This window comes from Sminthopsis crassicaudata, chromosome 2 (assembly GCF_048593235.1).
Source record: "Sminthopsis crassicaudata isolate SCR6 chromosome 2, ASM4859323v1, whole genome shotgun sequence".
In the NCBI taxonomy this organism is placed as follows: Eukaryota; Metazoa; Chordata; class Mammalia; order Dasyuromorphia; family Dasyuridae; genus Sminthopsis; species Sminthopsis crassicaudata.
This window is the reverse complement of record NC_133618.1, coordinates 63,661,737-63,686,761: the sequence shown is the minus strand read 5'-3', so window position 1 is coordinate 63,686,761 and position 25,025 is coordinate 63,661,737. Positions and strand designations below refer to the sequence as shown.

At 34.2% G+C, this 25,025-nt stretch overlaps 1 protein-coding gene across 1 annotated transcript in view; it reads right to left on the bottom strand.

Annotated features, from left to right (window-relative positions):
- Window positions 1-25,025, bottom strand: part of CDH11 (cadherin 11) — a 210,240-nt gene that overhangs the window by 29,023 nt on the left and 156,192 nt on the right. Inside the window, exons 3-7 of the mRNA XM_074286558.1 lie at window positions 23,691-24,091; window positions 17,053-17,347; window positions 15,131-15,250; window positions 12,388-12,555; window positions 5,816-6,003 (exon numbers count right to left, since the gene is read on the bottom strand). Coding sequence (XP_074142659.1) covers window positions 5,816-6,003; window positions 12,388-12,555; window positions 15,131-15,250; window positions 17,053-17,347; window positions 23,691-23,915 — 996 coding nt within the window. The 5' untranslated portion in view covers window positions 23,916-24,091. The remainder of the gene's footprint in view (window positions 1-5,815; window positions 6,004-12,387; window positions 12,556-15,130; window positions 15,251-17,052; window positions 17,348-23,690; window positions 24,092-25,025) is intronic.

Here is a 25,025-nt window from a genome sequence, read left to right as displayed (position 1 = left end):
TTTCCTCATTCTCCATAGCCAATTAGCTTCCAGGTTCTGTTGCTTGTACCTCCACATCATATCATATTCATTCTCTCTCTCTCTCTCTCTCTTTATATATATATATATATATATATATATATATATATATATACATATACATATATATACACACATATAAGTATATATACACATACATTTATACACATATATATGTGTGTATACATATATACATACTTACATGTATGTATATGTGTATTGTGTATATATGTGTGTATAAATATATATATATTTATACACACACACACAATATATATATATATATATATATATATATATATATATATATATATATATATATATGTAATAATTTCCCATTCAAACAATTACCACCTTCATTTAGTTTCTGATGACTTCTTGATTAGACTGTAACAAACCCTTTTAATAATTCTCTTGGTAGTTAGTCTCTTACCACCCTAACACAATCCCCAACCAATTGCTAACTTTTTACAACTAAGGTACAGGTCTATCAGACTCTAGCTCCAGAAATTTTATATTCTAGTATAAGACAATCTGGTCTGTTTAGCATTTCAAGCCTTCCAGACTCTTGCTATAATCTGTCTTTCCAGATTGATCTCAAAAAACCATCCGTCATATAGTCTACATTCCATGTAAACATTGTTCCTCATAGACTGACATTGACATCTTCCATTTGCACAGGCCATCCACTATGCTGGGAATATTCTTTCCTCTATTTTCACCTTTATAGAATACCTGTTTTCCCTCAAAGACCTTCTCAGCTGCCATTCATTATGACTTTCATGAATGAACAAAGGAGAAAACATCTATTCAGTGCTTACTATGTGCCAGACATTGTGACAATTACAAGATATATATATATATTTGGAAATGTCAGAAAGCGACTTTTGTGGTGACATAAAGTGAAAATAGCTTAGAAGAAGTAGCATAGTGGGTGAGTCAAGTCAAATTACTAATGTATTTATGGCTACTTCTCACCAATCAGAAGCCCAGATCAAAAGGACAGAGTTAGAATTGTAGTTCCAGCTGGAGTGGAGAATAGTGGGCAGGAACATGGTACTCAATGGTTGACGAACATATGAATTTACTAGTAAAAATGTTATTATTTTCCCCTGATAAAATATAAGCTAATTGAGAACAAGAAGAATTTCATCATTATATTTACTACTCAACATCTGCTACAGTGCCTGGTATATTATAGGCACTCAATAAATGTTTCTTGAATTAATTGGAATAATTATAGGTTCAACCAATAATGGGTACTTAATAAGTGCTAATTGATTGACTCCTCCATTTTTTCAATTATTTCAATATTTTATATACTTTTTTCCTCTATATCCTAATATTCTTGTCTGGTTCCTTCAAGTTTTGCTATATCTATATTTCTATCTATCTATCTATCTATCTATCTATCTATCTATATCTTTTAATATTCTCAGGTCTTTTCCAGATGGGATATTTTTCTAAAGCTAATGTTCCCATTTCCAAAAGCTATATATCCCTTAATCATCCTAACTTGCGATAAAGGTATTAAAATTTTAATATGTGGGCTCAGATGGTAAATTATATTAACTGGCTCATTAAGAACTAATTGTTACTTTATAATTTAGATAGATGATAGATAGAGAGAGGTTCTCAATAATGATTTGTTCTCTTGGACACTTATTTGAGGGGAAAAAAGCTATCCTCAATTATCAAATAGAAAAGTACAGTCCTTTGAAGCTTAATTGTTTCATTTGCAAGTGTTGTCCTTGAATATCTGTTTTTTATCCAGAGGGAAACATATTGGCTATCTGGGATCCAATGGAGTATATAGACTTAAAGATTTATGTGCAAGAATTATGATTTCAAGTCAAATTTTTACTCTGCCAATCTTATTCCCTGTGATGTATAAATGACTTTCATTTTTCGAGCCTAAGTTTTCTTGTCCATCCTATGACTTGTTGGACTGGATGATCTTCCAAATCCTATGATCCTTATTCAATCACACTAAGGATTGGAGAGTTGGATAAAAAGCAATAGAATTGTAGAACAATTTCTCTGGGGCTTTAAATGACTGGAAAGTACTTTTCTTAAAACAAATACATGAAGAACATATGGAGATTATCATTTTCATTTTGTATATAAGGAAACTTCATCCCAGAGGTAATAAATAACATGAAGATTACATAGCTTGTTGATTGTAGAGGCAATATTCAAAAATGAAATTGCAGAAGTTTAGAGCTGCCAATGTCTACTCTGCTCAAGAAATCCCAACGGTTCCCTTCAGCCTTAGGATAAAATATATCTCTTTTGTAAAGGCCCTTTATAACATGGATCCAGAGATTTTTCCCACCAGTTTTTTGAGTATTCTTTCTATCCATACACTATATGTTTCAAATGAACTGGCCAACTTTTTCTCTCCATACAGAATTTGATCCTCTGTTTCCATAATTACAAACAAGTGATTTCTCTTTAGCATTATTTGATGCTATTCATCCTTTAAGCTTGTCCATCACTTCCCTCCCCCCAAAATTCAATTAAAGATCATTTCCTTCAAATATCCTTTCCTAAATCTTCAAACTCTCTCTCTGTGTTCCCTCAAAAGATATCATTGTATTATTATGTACAATCTATTCTATTTTATTTTTATTCATCTGTGAACATGGTATATATTCCTGATAGAATGTAAATTCCTTGAGGGTAAGAACTGTCTCACTTTTATATTCATATTCAGAGTGCATAACACAGGGACTGGTAGTGAGTACTTACTTGTTAGTTGATTGAAATTCATTTTATATTTAAAAAAAAAAAAAAACTTTCCTATCCTTTACTTTGAATTTTCTAACTATGATACAAGCTGAGACAAATGTTCTTTAATAAATTACATAACAGTAGCCACCACCTTAATCTTAAATGGTTGCTTTTTAGAAAATTGTTCCTTCACTTGAAATAAACACACTGAATTAGAGGAGAAGGATGTGCAGATTAATCATATGCAGGGAACTCATTTGCAATGTTGAAGCTCCATGGGGTGATTTAAATGTTTAAAGATTGTAGAGACACTGTGTGTTTATACTCTGAATGCATTGAAAATAGGTGACAACCTTTGCTCAACCAACCATCCAATTACATCCAAAATGAAGAATGGGATGCAAGACTAGTGTATGTCAAGTGCTCATATGTCAGTGTCAAGCACACAGAAGAATAGTATTAATTAGTAAGGGAAGCTGACAGTAACATGCCAGATGTCATTAGTATAGTCATCATTTCACAGTGGAAAACTCAGAACTATTTCTATTATATCAGGCACATAGGGGCTTGGCAGGAGGCATATTCTTCTTATCTATATGGCAGATAGAAATGAGGAAGACCTGAATTCAAATTGGACCTCAGACACTTACTATGTAACTCTCAGTTTTTTTTTTTTTGTTTGTTTGTTTTTGTTTTTGTTTTTTTTGCCTCAGTATCTGCATCTGTCAAATGAGCTAGAAGTGAAATTATCTTTGCCAAGAAACATTAAATAGGCTCAAAAAGAGTTAAGCACAGCAAAATAAAATAATTCTATTTACCCTACCTACAATAGGTTGCTATAGAAAAAATATTAAAAATAAAATGTTTAAGTACTTAAGTTATTATCATTACTGTTGTATTTATTTATCTAAAACCAATTAAAGCATTATCAAAATTAGTGAAACATGACAAAAAGGATCACTGATACCAAATGACTTGTCACATGTCACTCAACCAATTTCTCAGCAGCTGCACTCATTTGGGCTGGACTACATCATGACCCCAAGAAAAAACTTAGTCAATGGGAATATAATTACCCTAAGAGTTTAAATCAGTCTTAGTAATTTAAGATTTAAGAATAAGGCAAAAAAACAAAACAAAACAAAACAAACAAACAAACAAAAAACTCCTATCAAAGTCTCCATTTATAAAGAATTCTCAGGATGATCATCTCTTGATTTTCCACATTCTTTGTACTAGAGTCCCTCATATCATTTGTTTGGGTGCCTCCCTTAACTCCCTTTCAATTTCATTTTCTGTATTGTTTTCCTATACTAAACTAAAAACTCCTTTAGGACAGGAACTGCATTTTATATTTCTAGTATTTAGCATAATTCCTGGCACATAGAGGGTGCTTAATAAGGATTTATTGACTGACTCAGTGGCAGAGCTGGGTTTGGAAACTACATTTCGTAAGTACAAATTTCTCAGCATCTGGACTTCAGTTCTCTAGGTTTCATCTTTCTGTTTTCTTTAATCTTATTCTTCTTTGTAATTGAGGTTATTTCATCCTATTTCTACCTTTCCCTCCCTTTACTCTTTACTGTTTTTTTAATCTAAATCTAAAGTTCTGCATAGATAAAATGCCAACATTATTCATCTGCTCCTCCCTAACCAACAGCTTCCTCATGTTCTCAGTTCCAGTTGACCTCAATATTTCTTTTTCTATCTCCTACTTCTTTATTGATTCTTCAAATTAATTTTTATCAGTGTTACAATCCAATTTTCACCATTACCCACTGTATCTTAATATTCATGGGGCACTACTCAGTTGAAAATGAATACTTGATTAAAACCAAGGTAACCCTATCACTCAATTTTGATTTCATGGCAAATATGCTTTGAAGATTGAAAGGTGTTGATTTCTCAAGTGGTAAATCAGTTTTTAAAAATAATTTATAGAATATAGTATAATTGTGTCATAATTTTAAAATGAAATTGATTTGATTTCTCTTTTAAAAGCTACTTTTGTCTCTGTAGTCCTATACAGCAGCACTTATAAATGTGTGGTCCAGAGACTTTGGGAAATCCCTAAAACTTTTTCAGGATGCCTATGAGGAAAAAAAGAAAAATATTTCCGTAATAAAATTATTTTTTATTTTTATGAAGTAAATATTTATAGCTATAACCAACATTTAAAAAGCTGTTTGGGATCCTCAGTAATCTTTAAAGAACAAACATATGAGAACTATTGAGGTAGAATCATTAGTCTAGCCCAATAACACATGAGAATTGGCCTTAAGGATCAGTTCTTTTTTTTTCTTTCTTTTTTTTTTTTTTTTTTTTTTTTTTTTAGGGGGGCAGATCTTTTTGGTTTTATTTGTTATCACTAGTGGCAAACAGTAAGAATTTAATAAATGCTTATTAACTGGATGTCAGGTGAGTCTCCAAGAAGAGATTAGAACTCCGGTCTTCTGGACTCCATCCCTTTAGTCATAATCTTATTATCTTGATTAAATAGATATCCAAACACAAATAGTTTTTACAAAAACAAACAAAACAACAACAACAACAACAACAACAAAAAAAAACCCGATCTTTTAGTCAAAGTCTTGTTATCTAACTGGGGACTCAATAGCTCTGAGGTCACCATTATCATCATCGCCACCAGCAGCAGTAACAGCATCAGCACAGTAATAATATTCATAACCACATAGCACTTAAAGATTTACAAAGTGCTTTGCCATTCAATTCCCACTGCTTTCAACCAAAGCTTTGGAGGGTAGGCTAACTGTTGTAATGTCTTATCTACATAAAAGGGATTGTTTGGATGTTTCCTCCAAGTGTTTTTTTTTTTTTTTTTTTTTTTTTATCCCTTGTATTCATTTTTCCAAATTATCCCCTCCCTCCTTAAGGATCAGTTTCATGAATGAATCTAAATTATTTCCACAGACGGGATGATCCCAGCTTATTCTGGGCCATAATTTATTCTAGATTCATCAGGAAAAGATGACAGAGGGAAAGTAATCATTCTTGGGGTGAATGTTCATATCCAGATGGGTGGGAGCATTCTACCTCTTCTTACCTTCTTAAGTTTCACCACACCTTCCTGTGTTTCATAATCTGTTGTAATTTCAAACAGCTCCATGCCATCCCCGTCAATGATATTATAGGTTACTAAGCCATTTTCTCCAATATCTGGGTCTTTGGCCTTCAATCGTCCAACTTCTTCTCCTGGCACAGCTGCTTCTGACACAGACATCTGGTATACACCTGGACAGAAGAGAAATAACTTTTTGTCTTGTTTTGTTGATAGTGAGAAAAGTCTTGCTTTTGCTATTTTAATATGGTCCTCCTTCTAGTATTATCTATCCCAGTGTCCCCATACCTTTAGAAGACAATTCTTAATGAGGAGCTGTGATAATAAATAGGCCAACAAACAAATAAAGGAATGAATTAATGAACAAATAGATATAAAAATACATAAAGAAATCAAAAATAAATGAACATTTTCTTGCTCAACTTTTAGGCTATGGATAACTATCATCTTCAGGTGACAGAAGCACAGCTTAAAACTTTTCCATATTGGAATGATTTATCAGGCCTTAGCATAAACTCTGGTATATAGCTTTAGAAAAAAAAATGTCATCTCCATATCATCATGAGGTTTTCAAGGAGGTCCCAAAGGAATGTGTAAGAATTTAGATCTCATTACATTAGCATGTTACATAAAGGATGTGAAACTCATATGGATTGAGTAAAACATTAATAAATAAATAAAAAGGAAGAGAATAAGCAAATGTAAAACAAATGCCCTATGTTATATGACTCTTTGAAGAATAAATTATCTGAAGTCTAGAAGATGCATTGTAGGGGTACTACAGAAAAGTAGTGTCCCAAGTCACATGTAGGATAGAAAAATAATTTTCATATATTGCAAATCAGGAAATAATTACATTCACACACAAATACCACTGCATATATATATATATATGTACATATATATATCCTTGAACTAAGCATTTAATAAATGCTCAATTTGATAAATTATTTCCATTAATTCAATAATTGAAATAATAACTTATGTTAACTCATAACTAATTAATACTATTGATGTTTCCTAATAATACTATTCTACTTTGATTCCACTCTGGAGAGCAGATTGAGCAAGAATTATGTCTCCCTTCCTATACACTCATTGATTAGCAATGACAAGACCCAAGAATTAATTACAAAAGTCACCTTCTGTCTCCTATGATTATGTGACTATTAATCACCCTTTTATAACATCAATATTTAGAATGTTTCAATAATAATAACTGCTTAATCAATCAATCAAGTGAGCATCTTCAACATGTTCAGCAACGTGAGACATATGGGAATAGAAGAACAATATAGGGCATGGCCCTTGTAATTAAAAATTTATTTGGGGATGGAAAATGTTATGCAACACACAACCAGAAATGTGTCTAAAAATCAGTGAGGACTAAAAAGTGCAGTATGTAATCAAGTGAAACAGTGTGCAGATCAGGTTCCAAATATAATAGAACTTCAGAGTGAGAACAGGCAAGGATGACCTTTGGCAAGTGGAGAAAGCTTCACTAAAAGAGTGGATTCTGAACAAGGTCTTGAAAGCCAGGAAATATTTTGTTAGTTGAGAAACATAAGGAAAACATGATTATTATTCAAGTGATGGGCCATGTTCATTGAACTGAAAATTTAGCATGTAAATAATAGGGAAAGAAGAGAATGGTTGCTGACTATCCCTATCTTCAAATTCATGTAAAGACAGATAATATGTCACATTGAAAAGAATGTCAGAACTGGAGCTAGAACATTCTGGTAAGAGATTTTTTTGATGTTTAATAGACATGTCATTTTCATCCTCATCCTCAGTATTATCATCACCTTTTAAATTTTATAAAGTTACCGATCCTATACCAAGTGATACTTACAATAATCCTGGAAAATCTGTGCTATTATTATTCCTATTCTACAGATGAGAAAAGTAGAGCAGAGAAAAATTAAATTATTTGCCCAGGATTATATAGCTAGTAAGCTGAGGAAGAATTTGAACATAGATCTTCCTGGTCTAACACCCTCTTCACTATACAAATCACCTAATTTTTCTATTTTTCTATCAAATATCAATCTGTATATGTTACAGATTACCTACAGGAAAAAAAAAATGGGTTTACTTGAGTGAGTTCTATACAGAAAAAAAAATGTTTCTAAGAAACACCAAAAACAAACAAGAAAACAGACATAGAGTGAAGAGAGAATTGCTCTTTCTTAGAGAGGAAGACTGGTATATTGGAAGAGCATTAGCTCACTAGGGAAAGGAACTTGGTTTAACTCTTTCCTCTAATGGTTACTAGATATATGACTCTGGGCTAGTTAATGAGCCTCCTTGGGTTTTAGGTCTTTAAAGACAGCTGTGAATCTATGACAATTTGTGAATAATGTCTCATTGTATATCAGGCAGCAGCATTGGAGAGAGATGCCTTAGGTACATAAAGGGGTAAGCCAATTCTTATTTTTTAATATTTGCTACATGAATTTTCATTTGCCTTATTCTTGTTGTTTTTGTTCAGTCATTTCAGTCCTGTCAAAGTTTTCATGATCCCACTTGGGATTTTCCTTTTTTTCTTTTTTTCCCATTGGGGCAATTGGGATTTAGTGAGGGACTGCCCAGGGTCACACAGCTCGGAAATGTTAAATATTTTAGGCCAGTTTTGAATTCAGGTCCTCCTAACTTAAGAGATGATGCTTTATCAACTGTACCAACTGGCTGCCCCTTTTGGGATTTACCTTGCAAAGATAATGGAGTAGTTTTCTATTTCCTTTTCCAGCTTACTGGACAGATGAGAAAACTGAGGCAAACGAGGTTAAATGACTTGATAATAAGTGTCTGAGGTCAGATTTGAACTCAGGAAGATGAGTCTTCCTGATTCTGGACCCAATACTCTATGCACTAGGTTACCATGTATCCATCTCTAACTTTATTCATGAGTTCAGTTTATAATCTTGGTCCCAGTGAATCCCTGTTTTCAGACTCTTTACCCCATAATCTCTCCTAAGAATCTACTTTTTGAGGCAGCTAGGTGGTGCAGTGGATAGAGCACCAGCCTTGAAGTCAAGATGACCTGAGTTCAAATCTGGTTTTTGACACTTAACACTTCCTAGCTGTGTGACCCTGGGCAAGTCATTTTACCTCAATTGCTTCAGGGAGAAAAAAAATCCACTTTTTCTTGAAGAAAATGTAAAAAATGGCATATAAAAATCCAATATAGTTAGGTCAAATTTTTGTAAGAGTTCAAGGCAAATTTTGATACCTATGTGACCCAATGGTAAAAATGTTGAACTTGAAATTACAAAGACCTGAATTTGAATCCTCCCTCAAAAACTAACTGGCAGTGTGATCTTGGGCAAATAATTAACCTCTTTCACCCTCAATTTCCATTAATAATAGCATCTACCACTGGGCAAAGATGAGTGTCAGGACCCAGAATAACACATAATTGGGAAATATTTACAAACAATAGACCACCAATTACCTTAATATGATATATTTTTAAATCAATATAAGATTCTAAGGGATCACTGTATGCTTCTTAGTTTCCTGTGTTTCTGTTTAATGTCAAACTGAGTTTAACATTGGTATTTTAAAGCACTTAAGACATCTTAAAGCTAGCTATTATTGTTATAATAGCAGTTGTATTTTCTATTTTGTTTTTAATCTGTCTATTCATTATATTCTGGATTTTACGAAAGTTTTCCATCATAACAAGATTTAATAGCATATTTAGAGATTACATTCAAAAGGCATAATGTTTCTAAATGTTAGATTCTGTTGTTGGGGCAGCTGGATGGTCAAGTGGATAGAACAGTGGGTCTGGAGTTAGGAAGACTCATCTTTCTGAGTTCAAATCTTGTCTAAGACACTTACTAGCTGTGTGACTCTGAGTAAGTACCTTAATTCTGTTTGCCTCAATTTCTTTATCATAAAATCAGCTAGAATAGGAAATGGCAAACCATTCCAATATGGAAGAAACTAAAATGACTCAACAATAATAATAATAAGGTCCCATTGTATTCTCCCAAATGTTGGAGCTCTTGATTCTTTCTTCTTCCTAACTTTTTATGATTCTGTTCTATAATGACGGTATCTCACTCAATCAGATCAATTCTTCCAAGTTTCCTTTTGCAGGATAATCATCTGTGTACTTTTCCCTCTTACTAGGGCTATCCCAAGACTATGTCCTAAGTCCTTTCCATTTGTCTCTATACTCTCTTCCTCTGTGATCTTATTGGTTTAATCATCATGTCTTTACACGAGTCCCAGATTTACATTCATTTATGGATGTCCATCAATTGGAGAATGGTTGGGTAAATTATGGTATGTGAATGTTATGGAATATTATTGTTCTGTAAGAAATGACCAACAGGAGGAATACAGGGAGGCTTGGAGAGACTTACATTAACTGATGCTGAGTGAAATGAGTACAATATACACTTCAACAATGATACTGTATGAGGATGTATTCTGATGGAAGTGGATATCTTCAACATAGAGAAGAGCTAATCCAATTCCAATTGATCAGTGATGGACAGAATCAGCTACATCCAGAAAAGGAACACTGGGAAATGAGTGTAAACTGTGAGCTTTTTTTTGTTTGTTTGTTTTCCTTCCCAGATTATTTTTACCTTTCCGAATATAATTCTTCCTTTGCAACAACAACAACAACAAAATTCGGTTCTGCACATATATATTGTACCTAGGATATACTATAAGATATTTAATATGTATGGGAATGCCTGCCATCTAGGGCAGGGGGTGGAGGGAAGGAGGGGAAAAACTCGGAACAGAAGGGAGTTCAAGGGATAATGTAAAAAAAAAAAATACCTATGCATAAGTACTGTCAAAAAAATGTTATAATTATAAAAATTAAAAAAAAAATTTAAAAATCTCAACTCTACTCTGCCAGAAAAAAAAAAAAAAAACAAATTTACATTTATTTTCAAGCATGACAAACATATTGATATTTTGTTAAGTTGTGTGTATTTATTACATTTAAGGGAGGGAAAATGAATTCATGGGTAATAAAAGAGATACAAAAAAGTATAAGGCCATCCACAAAACATATTTAACATTTGTAGAATGAAACAGAAAGAAATATAGAAGGGAATACAAACAGAACTATATTATAAAATTAAATTTAATATAATGTAATTTAATTAATTAAAATTGATAAAAACTAAAAAATTAAACTGAAAGACTACTACAATTTCACAACTGTTTTTGTTGTTGCTTTTATTTTCTGTATATTAAAACTTTAATTTTGTCAATTATTACCACAATAAAGAAAATTAAACATTGTAAAGGGTTTTTAAGTATACATGCTATCAAAGAATTTCCTAAAATCTGGGCCACTTTTATCTATAGCATTCCCTTCATCCATTAATAACCTATCAGAAAAGGAAAACTCAGCTGACATGACCTATTTTTGATGAAGACATGTTATATACACTGCATTCTTTTCTAGATATTGAGCAACCATCTCTTTTATAACTTTATCCATCATAGAATGGATTTCCTAGTAATCAAAGTCAAATTCATTGACCTATTGCAGGTAGGCTCTCTTTTTATAAAAAAGTGAGACAATTACCTTTCTCTAGTGTCTTAACTCTTTCCCAGTCTTTGGAATGTTACTGACAGTGACTCAATACTCACATTCATTAGTTTTAATATCTGATGATAGTGCTTTTTTGCCTATTTTCTTTCAAAAACAAATAAAAGGTAATATTCTTACTCTGGTGAATCATGTACATGCATGTCTGTGCATATATGTGTGCAGACATTTGTATACCTGTGTATATAGGTATACATATATACCTACACATATGCACATGCATATATGTGTATATATGCATAAATTAATACATGCAAACATGTGAAATGGAGCTAGTTGAATGAGGTTTAAGGCCTAGTGTTTTATCTTGCAAAGGAAGTAAGATTTATTATTTCATAACTATCCTCTAAACTCTCTCTGTGATGTCATCTGCCATCTTAAGACACACAGGACTTTTGCAATGATAGCTTCTATTTTGATAATCCATATCTAATTTTGTCGAGTTTCTTCAAAATTTCAGCAAATGCCATTTTATGCAAGTAGTCTACCCTGAATTAACTATTCATTTGCCTGGCACACAGCAAGCAATCTCTTTAAAAATCATGTTGATATGACTTTTTATTTGGTTTTATAAAATTTTTTGAATACTTTTTATTCTCGTATTCCCAACTTGTCCATATCAGGTCAATTTGAGTACATGAAGCGATATCCTCGGTGCTATTCTCAGATAAATACATCTATTTCTTAATCATGTGAGCTATCATGTTTTCATCTTGGACTATTCTTTTTACTTCTTATACTTGATAGCCTCTGAAATATTCTTTCCATGGTTTCCTTCCTTTGACAGCCTATAAAATGCAAAACAAGGACAGAGTAGGTCCCAAGGATGCTTCATCTGGGGATTATAATTCCTGAGGGACCCATGTCCTGAGGTTGTTATGATGAATATGAACTAGAACTAGAAATTGCTAGGATTAGTTCTAAGATTATTTTTTAAAAAGAAAAAAAAAATGTCAAGCCTTACTCTGTGGAAACTTTGGTGGGTTGTCATTGACATCGGTCAGTGTAATTGTCACTTTGGTTGTCCCTGAGAGTCCGCCCATGTGTCCACCCATATCCTTGGCTTGTATTACAACATGATATTCTTCCTTTGCTTCTCTGTCCATATTTGGAAGCGCTGTTCTGATTATACCTGGATGAGTAAGGTGAAAAACAGAGAGAGAACAAATCATCCATCACTTACAATTTAGAAACCCTGGAATTACAAGAAAATGTCATCCTTCCCTTCTTCCCTATCCCTATGAATTAAAGGATTATCAATTAAACTTTATACACACTCACACACACACATGCATGCATGCATGCATAGTTATACACAAAAACACCCCAATTACATATCACAGTTGTTAAGAGATTTGGTGGCTTCAGAGAGCAATCACAGGTGCAGCCATGAGCAGTGAGGAGGACGGTCCACCCTTCCCACTAACTCCATTCTGCTATATCACCTGTCACACAATGAAGCTTACTATGTTAGTATTTTTTGCTGATCATTCAGGGGTGCTAACTAGTAAGAAGAGTACTGGTGTGTAATGATTTAATGTTGAATAGAATCTGGCTTCAGGCATGAGCAAACATGATGTATGGCATAGCATAGCTGGGCTCCAGGAATTTTTTTTTTGCGGGGAAGAGAGAGAGAGAGAGAGAGAGAGAGAGAGAGAGAGAGAGAGAGAGAGAGAGAGAGAGAGAGAGAGAGAGAGAGAGAGGGAAAGGGAGAGGGAGAGGGAAAGGGAGAGGGAGAGGGAGAGGGAGAGGGAAAGAGAGAGGGAGAGGGAGAAGGAGAAGGAGAGGGAGAGGGAAAGGGAGAGGGAGAGGGAGAGGGAGAAGGAGAGAAAGAGGAAGAGGGAGAGGAAGAAGGAGAAGGGGAGAAGGAGAGAAAGAGGGAGAGGGAAAGGGAGAGGGAGAGGGAGAGGGAGAAGGAGAGAAAGAGGAAGAGGGAGAGGAAAAGGGAGAAGGGGAGAAGGAGAGAAAAAGGGAGAGGGAGAGGGAGAGGGAGAAGGAGAGAAAGAGGGAGAGGGAGAGGGAGGAGAGGGAGAGGGAGAGGGAGAGGAGGGAGGGAAGAAGACAGGGAGGCAGAAAGGGAAGGAGAGAAAGACCGATTAAGGAATAAGGGGGGAGGGAAGGAAGGAGAGAGGGAGGAAGGGAAGGAGAGGAAGAAGGAAGGGAGAGGAAGGGGGATGACAGGAAGAAGAGAGGAAAGAAGAGGAGAAGGAAGAGGGAGAGACAGACAGAGATAGAGACAGAGAGAGACAGAGGAGAGAGATTCAGACAGACAAAGACAGAGACAAGAGATTATTTTGCAGCATTATCAGTTTCCTTTGTAATTTAATTTTTTATTTTTTGCATTTAAGAGTAATTATTCTGAAGAATAAAACCATAGGTTTTAGCAGATTACCAAAGAGGCCTATTATACACAATACAACAAAACAAACAAACAACAAACAAACAAACCTCTCATGTAAGAAGTGTGTATGGTCAGAATCAAAGATGGAAGTGAAAAAAAAGATTTAAGAATGTTTGGTCATCTCCCCTTTTTCACAAAATTCTGCTATACTAATTAGTGGTTACCTCAGCTACTTACTATACTTTGGCCTGGATATAGCTAAGCTTCATTCATTCCGTAGTTATATCCTTATCAACTACTGTGCCACCTGGACAAGAAATCATGATGCTAAGGATTTAATATTTTTAACTCCAAAACTAATGATCTGAGGTCCTGCAGTGGCCCACAATTTCTAAGCTGAGATCTAATCAAGCTTCATTTCACCCTCTGGCTATCTCCTCACTAGCTGCCATCAATGAACTCTCTTCCTCAGTCTTTCCAATTCTGAAAGCATAATCACATCAACTACACTATATATGCTTTAACCCCCCCCCCGCCCCCGCTCTCACTATAAGTTCCTTGAAGGAAAATTTTGTCTTCACTTCTAGTATGAAGTCTGACACATTTTAAGAACCTGAGTGAACCCATCATTCCTTCCTTCCTTCCTTCCTTCCTTCCTTCCTTCCTTCCTTCCTTCCTTCCTTCCTTCCTTCCTTCCTTCCTTCCTTCCCTCTGATTTCCCTTCTTTTATTCCTTCTTTCCTTCCCTTTATTCATTCATTTATCCTCATGGTACATGAGAATGTTCAAGTACGCCCATGTCAGCTCATTTTCTAGTGTACCCATACAGCTTATGCCAGTGCACTGAGCAAATGAAGAAGAGGCTTTGATATTATAGAGTGCCAAACCATGACATGGAAAAAGATTTGGAACCTGGGTTCTACAGCCTTTGAGTAGAAGCAGGGAGGTGGTACAGCAGCATGACATAGTAGAAAAAAATCGATTGAGAGTCAAAAAGACTGAGATTCAAAAATTGCCTCATTTATGTCCTTTATGTGGAGCTGTAAGGCAAATCTCAACTTAAAACCCTAATCAAATGCAATATTCTAAAACTATAAGCTGTAGAGAAAGTGCTGATGGGAATCAGCAAAGAAAGTTCTTGGTAGGGATCTTAGACCAAACAAACAAACAAAACCCACAATCTTCACCTTAAATATAATCTTAGGAAGAAATGAACCCATATAAGTGAATTAACTTCTGAAGAACTAACACATGCTAAAATCAGATTTTAAAGATAGGTCTACTGATTCCACAATTTCCCCTTTGTTGATGATAGACCGGGGTCAGAGAACAAAACTATTCAAACTCTAAACTTCAATCTTCCATACCTGTTTGTGCTTCAACAGAAAAATAGGGCTGGCCCTCCAGAATGCTATAAACCAGTTTAGCACTATTTCCATAGGTAGGATCATCAGCATCTGAAGCAGTTACTTGGATCACAGATGTACCTGAAAAAGGAGACAGATATTTTTGCTCAAATCTCCTATATCACACAAATTATATTTTTAGAGATATGGTTTCATGTTGTAATTGAAAGAAAGCCAAGGATATTAATTCAATGCATTTGTGGTTTTTCACTGAAATTAGAAATTGCTTAATTTAGTTTTTATTAAGAAAAACTAGTTTCTCCCTCTCATCACCCCTAATGAAAAAAGAAAAAAAAAGGACATACATTTCAAGTAGTTCATTCAAACATTAACAGTATATTTTTGTGGTAAATTCTAGTACATTTCGTAGTTAAGTTAATGTTACAAATAGTACTTAAAAACATTCCTAGACTCGTGCAACTGGAAAATTCAGTAAATCAAATATTTAAGTTAAATTCCTCCAAAAGAACGTAATAAATTTTTATTAATGATGAATTACTATTCATAAAAAGACAGGGTGCAGTCTTCCATCTGTAGCAGCATAATAAATTCATCATTTTATTATAACTATGCATGTAATAAAATTGTTATTCCTACTTTTTAATTATTTTATTATTATAAATATTGTCCAGTTTGTTGTACCCTGCTGATATGGAAACCATATTTTCCTTGATCAAATGTGATTTGCAACTATCAGGAAACAAACAAACAACAAAAAACAGTTAAGGCAGCATTTGTTAAATTCTAAGGCCAGCAGGTATTGAGTCAGATTCTGGAGCATTTTACCCAAGGAACTAAGTGGAATATTGATTTGTCATCTTTCCTGGAAAACTCTCAATACTGGAGCTATTGGCTAATGAAGCGCTTGAGCTGGAGAATCTGAATGGAAAGGTATCATTCTGTCACAATATGGAGGTATCAAACTTAAGACAACATAGATTGTAGAAAAGGTCCAATCTCAAAGCTTTTAATATTTTGGTGCTGGAAATGGTGCAGGATCATTTGGTACAGTCTAGCCGCACAAGTATTATAACACCAACTATTAACTGCAAAAAATTATGTTATTTAACTAAGGGGAGCAAAAGATATCAATGCTGGTAGAAGTTTTCCAGATCTGTGTTTTTTTGGTTTTTTTTAGTTCTGCAAAAACATAATGGCAGATAAAATATTATAAATCAAGTCTAGTCATCAATAAGTTAACAGGCATCTATTATGTGCCAGGCACTATGCTAAGGACTAAAAACAAAACAGTAAGATTTCCAGGAACAATGTTTTAAATGAATAATTGACCAAACCCTCTTAAAGTAGGGCTCTCACTATATTTTGGTAGGGGGGTCTGTTTAGAATATTACCTCATTGCAAAATGAAGTTTCAAAGGGGAATATTATATGGGGTAGATCTGTATTCAGTGGAGTTGCTCATAGGATGAAATAGATGAATCTGAATGAATGAATTAAATTAAATGTGCTAAGGGAAGTGGCAATTTAAAGCAGTCCTCCAGGGAATCCTTTAGCAGGGCAAAGATTCCTCAAATAATGCAAATTAAATCCCCTTGATTTATGTTACATAAGTTTTTATGTTATAATATTGAATTAATTTAATATAGGTCCCTGATGCATTTATTATTAGTACCTTGATGACTGCATGAAAGCCACCCCCTCTTATTTCCTCTCTCAGATAACAAAGTCTTCATCCTATTTCCTGAATTGTGACAAAATAGTTTGGGTAATATTTACCCAATAATAAAAAAGAGAAAAGAAAGACAGATGAGAGAGAACGAGAGAAGAAGGGGAGGGGGGGAGGGAGAGAGAGAGAGAGAGAGAGAGAGAGAGAGAGAGAGAGAGAGAGAGAGAGAGAGAGAGAGAGAGAACCTTGATACATACCCACATTGGACCGCTCTGGCACATTGGCATGGTAATTTTCATGTAAGAATTCAGGAGGGTTGTCATTGATGTCCTGAACTTTGACAATGAATTCTGAAGGTGGCTCCAGTGGTCGATTGGTGTCTCTGTCCACAGCTTGAGCCATCAGAGTATACTGGGCTCTTTCTTCTCGGTCCAGTGTCTTAGTTGCATGAATGTTCCCTGATTTATCATCAATAACAAAAATGGTTCCTGCTCCTTCACCTGAGAGAATGTATTTAATGTTCCCATCACCAGAATCAATATCAGAGTGGAGCTAGGAAGAGAGAAAATATATTTGTGACCTTACAATACAAAGAATATGAGTAAATACAATAGGGATGAAGTAGATGGGGTAGTGCTGAGAGAAATAAAGTCTGATTGAGTGTCCCTGATGGACAATAGGGTGTCATGATAAAGAAATGATGGCTTAAATCCATAATCTAAATTATGGGGGGGGGGAGGTCAAGAATTTCAAGACAGCCTAATAAGCTCTGTGCGCCAAATATACCATAGATATACCTGACTTTTTATTTCACTATGATATGAGCTACATAAAAATTATTATAAAGATGGAAATTTACTCAACACCATCACAGACCAGAAATGGCTTATAGGGCTCATCTAGTCTTACTTACATAAGGAAACTGAATGCTGGAGAGAAGACATGAAATGACCAGAGGTATGAAGGTAATTAAATAAGAGAGACAAGATTTCAACTCCAATGTCTATTTTTCCCTCATTATTCCATGATGCCTCTCAAAATTTCTGGATAATAATCTTTCATCTTTCTTACATGCATTAATAATATAATCTATACTATCTTTTAAAATTGCAATTTTACTAAGACTTAGCTTAAAATCTTCTATAACTCCTTATTATGTATAACATCTAGTAAATTAATAAATAAAAATACTAATTATAACTTACACTTATATATTGTTACCATTTTCATCATACTTTGCTGAAAACCAAGTTCAAATTCCCTTTTCAGATAATCAGGGATCTAATAACAACTTACTTGTCTACTGTGTCTCAGTAAACTCCCCTGTGTTCTAGCCAAAGCAGATTACTAGTTATTTTCCAAACAAAATTTAGATTTTCCTGCCTTTAATCTCTATGTATGCAATGGTCTCCTTCATCATTCTAATCCTAAAAGTTAGGTTAATTCTAAACCTAACTATGATTAAAAGCTCTGTTTAAATGTTAATGTCACTTCTTCCATATCCCCCAAGTTCTACATAGGCAATGTGGTTGTGCCCTCCCTCCTTTCAACCTCCATTACACTATGTTGGTATTTCTGTTGTATCCTCCTCAGCAGGGGATTATACCTATTTCTGCTATATGCTACAGTAATGTGAGCCCTATGTATCCTGGACTAGGATATTATAGTACAGTACTTTGTTCTGCTCAGACTACAGTAAGAATATTATGAAGGATCCTGGATGTCACTTTTAAGAATGGTATTAGTGAATTAAAGTGTCCAAAGGAGGGTGTGCAGGATGGTGAAGGACCTTGAGCCCACACCAAATTGGGATTGATTTATGAATTCAGGGATGTTAGCCACTGGAGAAAACTTAGCAAGGACGTGATAACTGGATTCCTGAAGGCTGTCACAAAGAAGAATTAAATTTCTGCTTGGCTGGAGGTAAAACTAAGAGCAATGTGTAAGAACTAAAAAGATAAACATTGAAATGTCATCAGAGGTATGGGAAAACTTTCTAATGGAGCTACAGAACATTAAAATGGGCTACCTCAGGAGACAGTGGGTTCTACCTCACTGGGGGTGTACAATGGCACAATGGCCATAGGAGTACAGGAGATGGTATGGGAGAAATCTTTCAGGAACTGGTTAGATCAAATGGTCCCTAAAGTCCATTCCAATTATGAAAGGTTATGTGATTCTGTGAAATGTGGGGAGAGACTGTGTTTTCTTAATCTATGTTCTCCACACAGCACAACAAATGGTCTTGATATAATAGTGTATAAGTATTTGAAGAATGAATGAATACATTAGCATTTCCCAGGATGACAGTGATGGGTAACAAACGGGGAACATTCTCCTCTTACTCAATTGACTCTCATTTTATAGAGTATTTTAAAGCTTCAGAGTTTTTCGTTCTTTTTTTTTTTTTAATTTTGTTTCTCCCAAACTGTATTAGGTAGTTAGTGCAAATAGCATTGCCCCATTTTATAAAAAAAGAAATTGAAGTCCAGTTAGGGAAAAAAAAAAAACAATAACTTTCAAGTAGTTATACAATTTACCCTTGATATTAAGTATCATTAAAGCCAAAATATGAACCCAACTTTCCCCTGACTCTAATTTTACCTTATTTTCTGTACTATGAGTTCCAAAGGGAAGAAATCACTATTTTTTCAAAGACAATATATTAGATAGCCTTTTGGCTTTGCTTTATTCAACACTAACAGCTCTATTGAATTTCAACCTTATTTTTCTTATTCTAGTCTAAGTGGAAGCTAAGGCAATCTGTTCACAATAATTCATATTCAGGAAGACATTGAGGACCCTTAAGACTCTACACACAGACCCATGTCAGAGTCCAAGCTGACAGAGATGTACAAAAGCAAATCATAAGAACATGAAATCTTTTCTAGCAGTCAAAAAGAACCAATTATATAGTTCAGCAAGATTTGGCAGAATACTATAGTGAGTCTGGGCAGATAACACCTACATCATTCAAAGAGATTGAAAATAGTATCCCTCTTGCACAATGTTTTTAAATGAGTAACAATCCGTGTGTGTGTGTGTGTGTGTGTGTGTGTGTGTGTGTGTGTAGCGAAGGGACATGTGATTTCACTGGTAGAAGGATTTCAACTTTTACAAATGCAGGTCAGTACCTTTTCAGTAACATGAGACCCTAGAGATCTTCCTAAATCACTGAGAAGTTAACCAACTTGTCCAGGTACACACACAGCAAGTAGTCTTATTTGATCCTTTGCTTCAAGTTTGCCTCACTCTTTCACTCTTTTTCACTCTTTATTTCTCTCTTTTTCAATATATATCTCCCTCTCTCAGATATAAATATATATACATGTAAATGCATACATATAATATGTGCATATAAATGCATATGAATATATACACCAAAATGTCATATGTGCACATATTATTTATATGCCAATTATTATATATTATGATTCTTACTACTTTGTGGGTTGTGAAACTAAAATGCATCAAATTTGTGAAATAAAATTGTAACAGAGTAGAAATTACAAGGTTTATGAAATTAATAGAAATCAAAAAATCATTGATTCACTGACTAACATTCACTTTATTCATCTGAATATTGACTTTGCAACACCTACTGTACACAAAGCACTGTACTCTACAGCATTAGGTGGGAGGATGTTATGTGACCATAGCCGTCACTTTTTAAGTCTTTGTAAAATGAAGAGATTATATATGATTATCTCTAAGATCCCTTCAAGTTCTAACCATCCTAATATAATAAAGTCCCTTCCAGAGAGAACATCACAATAATGTTCTAAGACTTATTAAAGGTTTAACAAAATATGCTAAGATCTCTTCTGGTTGTCAGATTCTCTATGTTCTTACATTCTATATGCTTACATCCCTTTCAGTTCTAGATTTCCATAATTCTGCCAATTCAAAGGACGGTAATTTTGTTAACAAATTTTACTTCATATCAAAGGGATTTCTTTAGGTAAAAAATGATAAACAGTTTGTGTTCAAATAATACATTTCTCAGATAGTTATAAAGTACTCTTTCAATATCTGATTCACATGAAGATATTTTTGTAAAAAAAAAAAAAAAGACATTACTTACTAAATGTTGTATTTGTTTTTTTTTTTTTTTTTTTTTTTAAAGCAAAAGATTACTGTCTTTTTTTTTTTTTTTTTTTTTTTGCCGGTGATTAGAAATACAACAATTTTCTTAAATTCTTTTGAAATATGATTTTACTGAAATGGCTCTGATTTCAGTGTTCCCCTTAAATGTAAGGCAGTGGTCTTGTCAGGGAAAATACAGAAGAAATCAGATGAATTCTAGTCCCAACTATTCCACTACTGCACTGGTTATTCAGGATAAAATACTTCCCTTTCTGCATTTCAATTTCCAGATCTATGAAACTAGCTCAAGCTATTAATGCTAAAGCTAATAATATTACCTACGTGCAGACACCATCTTTCCACTTCCAAGATTCCTATCAGTTCAAACATTCCATGCTCTAAACTTCCTTCTACTTCTTACAACATATGACACAGTGATCCATATTTTAAAATCCTTTCCATTTTTAACATCCTATAATTCTGCATTTTAATTCATGGGATTTCTTGGGAATTAAATAGACATAAGGTTTTTTGCGATTACTCTTATGATTAACTTTTAAAAATATTTTAGATTCTTCTTATTTCACTAACAGCACTAACAGATGAAAGTTAGATGTAAATTCTCATTTGAATCTCATAAAAGGGGATTTATACTACTTCCATTTAATCAGATATGATTTACTACTAAGCTCCACACAAAAATGTAGTTCGGTAAATCATTAAATGTTATCAAGTGAAACAGGCATTGGTTTCCTGCCAATTTCTAACTCTAAGGATTGTGATTTTTTTTTTTTTTAATATTCAAATACAAATTTTCCCTATTTCCACAAAGCTTGCAACCTTCATGTAAAGTTTTACTTTTGATAATAAATTATAAATATTGAAAGTTCAAAATCATACAAAGCTTCATCTCCTTTAACTCACTATCCACAATTCACACACACACACACACACACACACACACACACACACAAGAAACGGCTTACCCAGAAATCAAAAACAAAGAAATAGATAGTTAATGTAACTTGTTTTGAATAGCCATTTTCATTGTCCAATCTAAAGTGATCAGATTTCAATTTAATCTTCTATTCTATTGCCCTGTCTATAGTGGATATATAGAAAATCTCTTCAATATTAATTAGATGTGTTCTGATTTGGTTGCATCATTATCCCTTCAAGACCTTTAAAATATCTAGCTTTTATCAGTATAAATAAACCAAAATCAAGGAATCATAGAATGGATGGTATTGAAATGTGCCTTGGAATAAAAAATTATTAGAAGTTAGAAAAAAACACTTTTGAAAAAATATAAAGAATAATATCCTGAAACACATTTTAAAAGCTAAAGATACCTCAACACATAAAATGTTAAAACTATAAATAGTTACAATAGAGAATAGCAGAAGTAAAAGTGAATATAAAATGTTAAATATGGAAGGGAACTGTTCTCTTTCCCCACTGAAAACCTCACTTACTCTTTATCTCTTCCTGTTTTCCTAGTATCACCCCTTCTCTAGCTTCTCTTTCCTCCCTTCAAAATCTTGATCCTGTAATTTACCAGCTTAGTTTGATAGTACTCATTATCCTTGAGTCCCTTGACCTGCCTCCACCCATCCTTTTTCAAACCAAAACCCTTGATTACAACCTATTTTTCTCTACTCCTACTCAATGCGGCACTGGGCACCAATGGAAAAACTCATCAAAATTTGCTAATTCATTTGCCTACAAAATTATGTTATGTGATCTTCATTGGGATCTCATTGCTATATATCAATCATTTTGTTCTTTCCTGACAGCCTTTCTATCCTGAATATTATTTCCCTTCCAAAACGTTTTTTCTCTTCTCAGTATACTTACATCAACTCGTCCTCCCTCCCTTTTAGCAGAGAATTTTGCTTCATGATTCATTGAAAATAAAGGTATATGTTGGAAGCTTTCCATATTTTGAATCATTTTAATATAATATTAAACTCTTGGAGAAAAAAAAGTGCTCCTTTTTTTCTCATTAACAATCTTTTTACCTGTACACTTTATCCTATCTCCTCTCATCTCCTCTGGAAAAATCCCTCTTTTAATTATTACTCTTCTACTCTACCCTTTTTCTTCTACTCACCTTTTGTTCCCTCTCTTCTAATTGTCCATCCTTCCCTATAAAACTTCTTCTTTTCTTCTACTTGCAAACATGCCCTATGTCCATACAAACAAAATACAACAGATTCCATTTGTCATAACTATTCCCTCAAGCTATTCTATCAATTCTCCTTTTCAGAGTCAAACTTGAGGGAAGGCTTGTGGGAAACAGTTTAAAGATCTTGGGTGTTCTCACTACTCAGTCACTTACTGTCTGGCTTTTGATCCCAGCATCCAAGTGAAATGATCATTAAGTTCATCAGTGGCCTCTTAAATGAAAAATTTACCCATCTCTTTTTCAGTCCTCACCCTACTTGATATCTGTGTAGTATCTAATACTTGTGACCATCTTCTTGTCCTGGGTTTTTATGAACATTTTCTTTCTATAGAATATTGGAAATGTACTTATTCCATATAACCCAGATTTTGATCCTTGTTCTACCACTTGTCTTCCATATGAATAAAGTAAATGACTTAAGCTATTTGTCTTTCTTTAATGTGTCTTGAAGCTCTAATTCTTTGATAATAATATCAGAGAATAATATATTATCAGAAAATAATACATAATAATATATTGTTATAATAATAATAATATCATCCTATGACTATAGTCAATGCAGTCTAAGGTTCATTGAACCACCAGGAACATTGAAATAAAAAAAGGTAAGTCATTATTTACCCTGCCAACCAACACAGGATCCGGTCCAGTGTACTCCTCAATTACAAAAAACTGATTCCAGACCCAGCCTCTTTTGGAACGTTGAAGAACCTGACCTTCTTTTCCTTTTTCATGGTGAGCGTGGAGAGACCTTAAATGATTCGATTTTTCAGTTGAAAATGCCTGGCTGTTAGCCAGCATTCCCAGGCAGACCAAGATAGCATGTAAACAGTAGTTCTCCTTCATTTTTGGTTAAGTGAGAGGCACAGGAGTATCTGTAAATCCAGCCTTTGTACTCGGAGATCTGACAGTCTTCAACCTGGCAGGCCACTCAGTACACTCAAATGGAACCGTCTCCAGACAGAATACCACCATTCAGGAAGAGCATCACCTCAATGCTGTGCACCTTCCCAATTTTGCCTCTGAAAGGAAAAGAAAAGAAGTCAATGGCTTCCCAATTAGAGAAAATTCACATATTCATTATCAATTAAGTCATTAATAATTTATTAGCAAGTAAGTAATTAATATCATCAAATAATAATGCTCAACAAAAGGCAGTAGGAGTGGGATGGAGGCAGTATTTTAAAACAAAGATTCCTTAAATCAGTTTATTTTAAATGGGCCTGGGATTCTTTGGTTGTTGTTTAGTCACTTTTTATCTGATTCTAATGATCCCATTTGGGAGTTTCTTGGCAAAGATTCTGGCGTAGTTTGCCATGTCCTTTTCCAGCTTATTTTACAAAGTTGTGTTTGAACTCAGGTCTTTTTCACTCCAGACACGGTGCTCTATCCACCGTGTCACTTAGCTGCCCCAACTCTACTTAGGAAAGATTGGACTCTTAGAATCAGTCCACCAGTGTCATCCATGAAAGCTGATGTGCCTAAAGCTGATCAGTAGCTGAGGTGATAGCAGTCCAGAAAACCTGCCTTAGTAAGTTAATAAGCATTTTTTGTTTGTTTGTTTTGGGGAAGCAAAGAGAGGCAAAAATAATCTGAATGGAGGCACAAGCATGAAAATAACCAGCTCCATACAGATAGATATAAAACCGATTCCATAAAAAAGATGAAAGATGAAAATGGTGGAGGAAAGACCTCCTCCAGAAAGTGGGATTTAGATTGGATCTCAAAGGAAGTCAGGGAAAGCAAAAGACAGCAGTGAGAAGAGAGAGCAGTTTCATCTCAAACATTTAGTAGAGCTGTGTTTGCCTCCATAAATCACATAGCTTCTTAAGGCTCACATTCCTCATCCATAAAAGGAGGATAATAACAGCACCTACCTCCCAGAATTGTGGTGGGGATCAAATGACACAGTATATGTAAAATTCTTTATAGACTTCAGAATGTGTAAATGTGAGT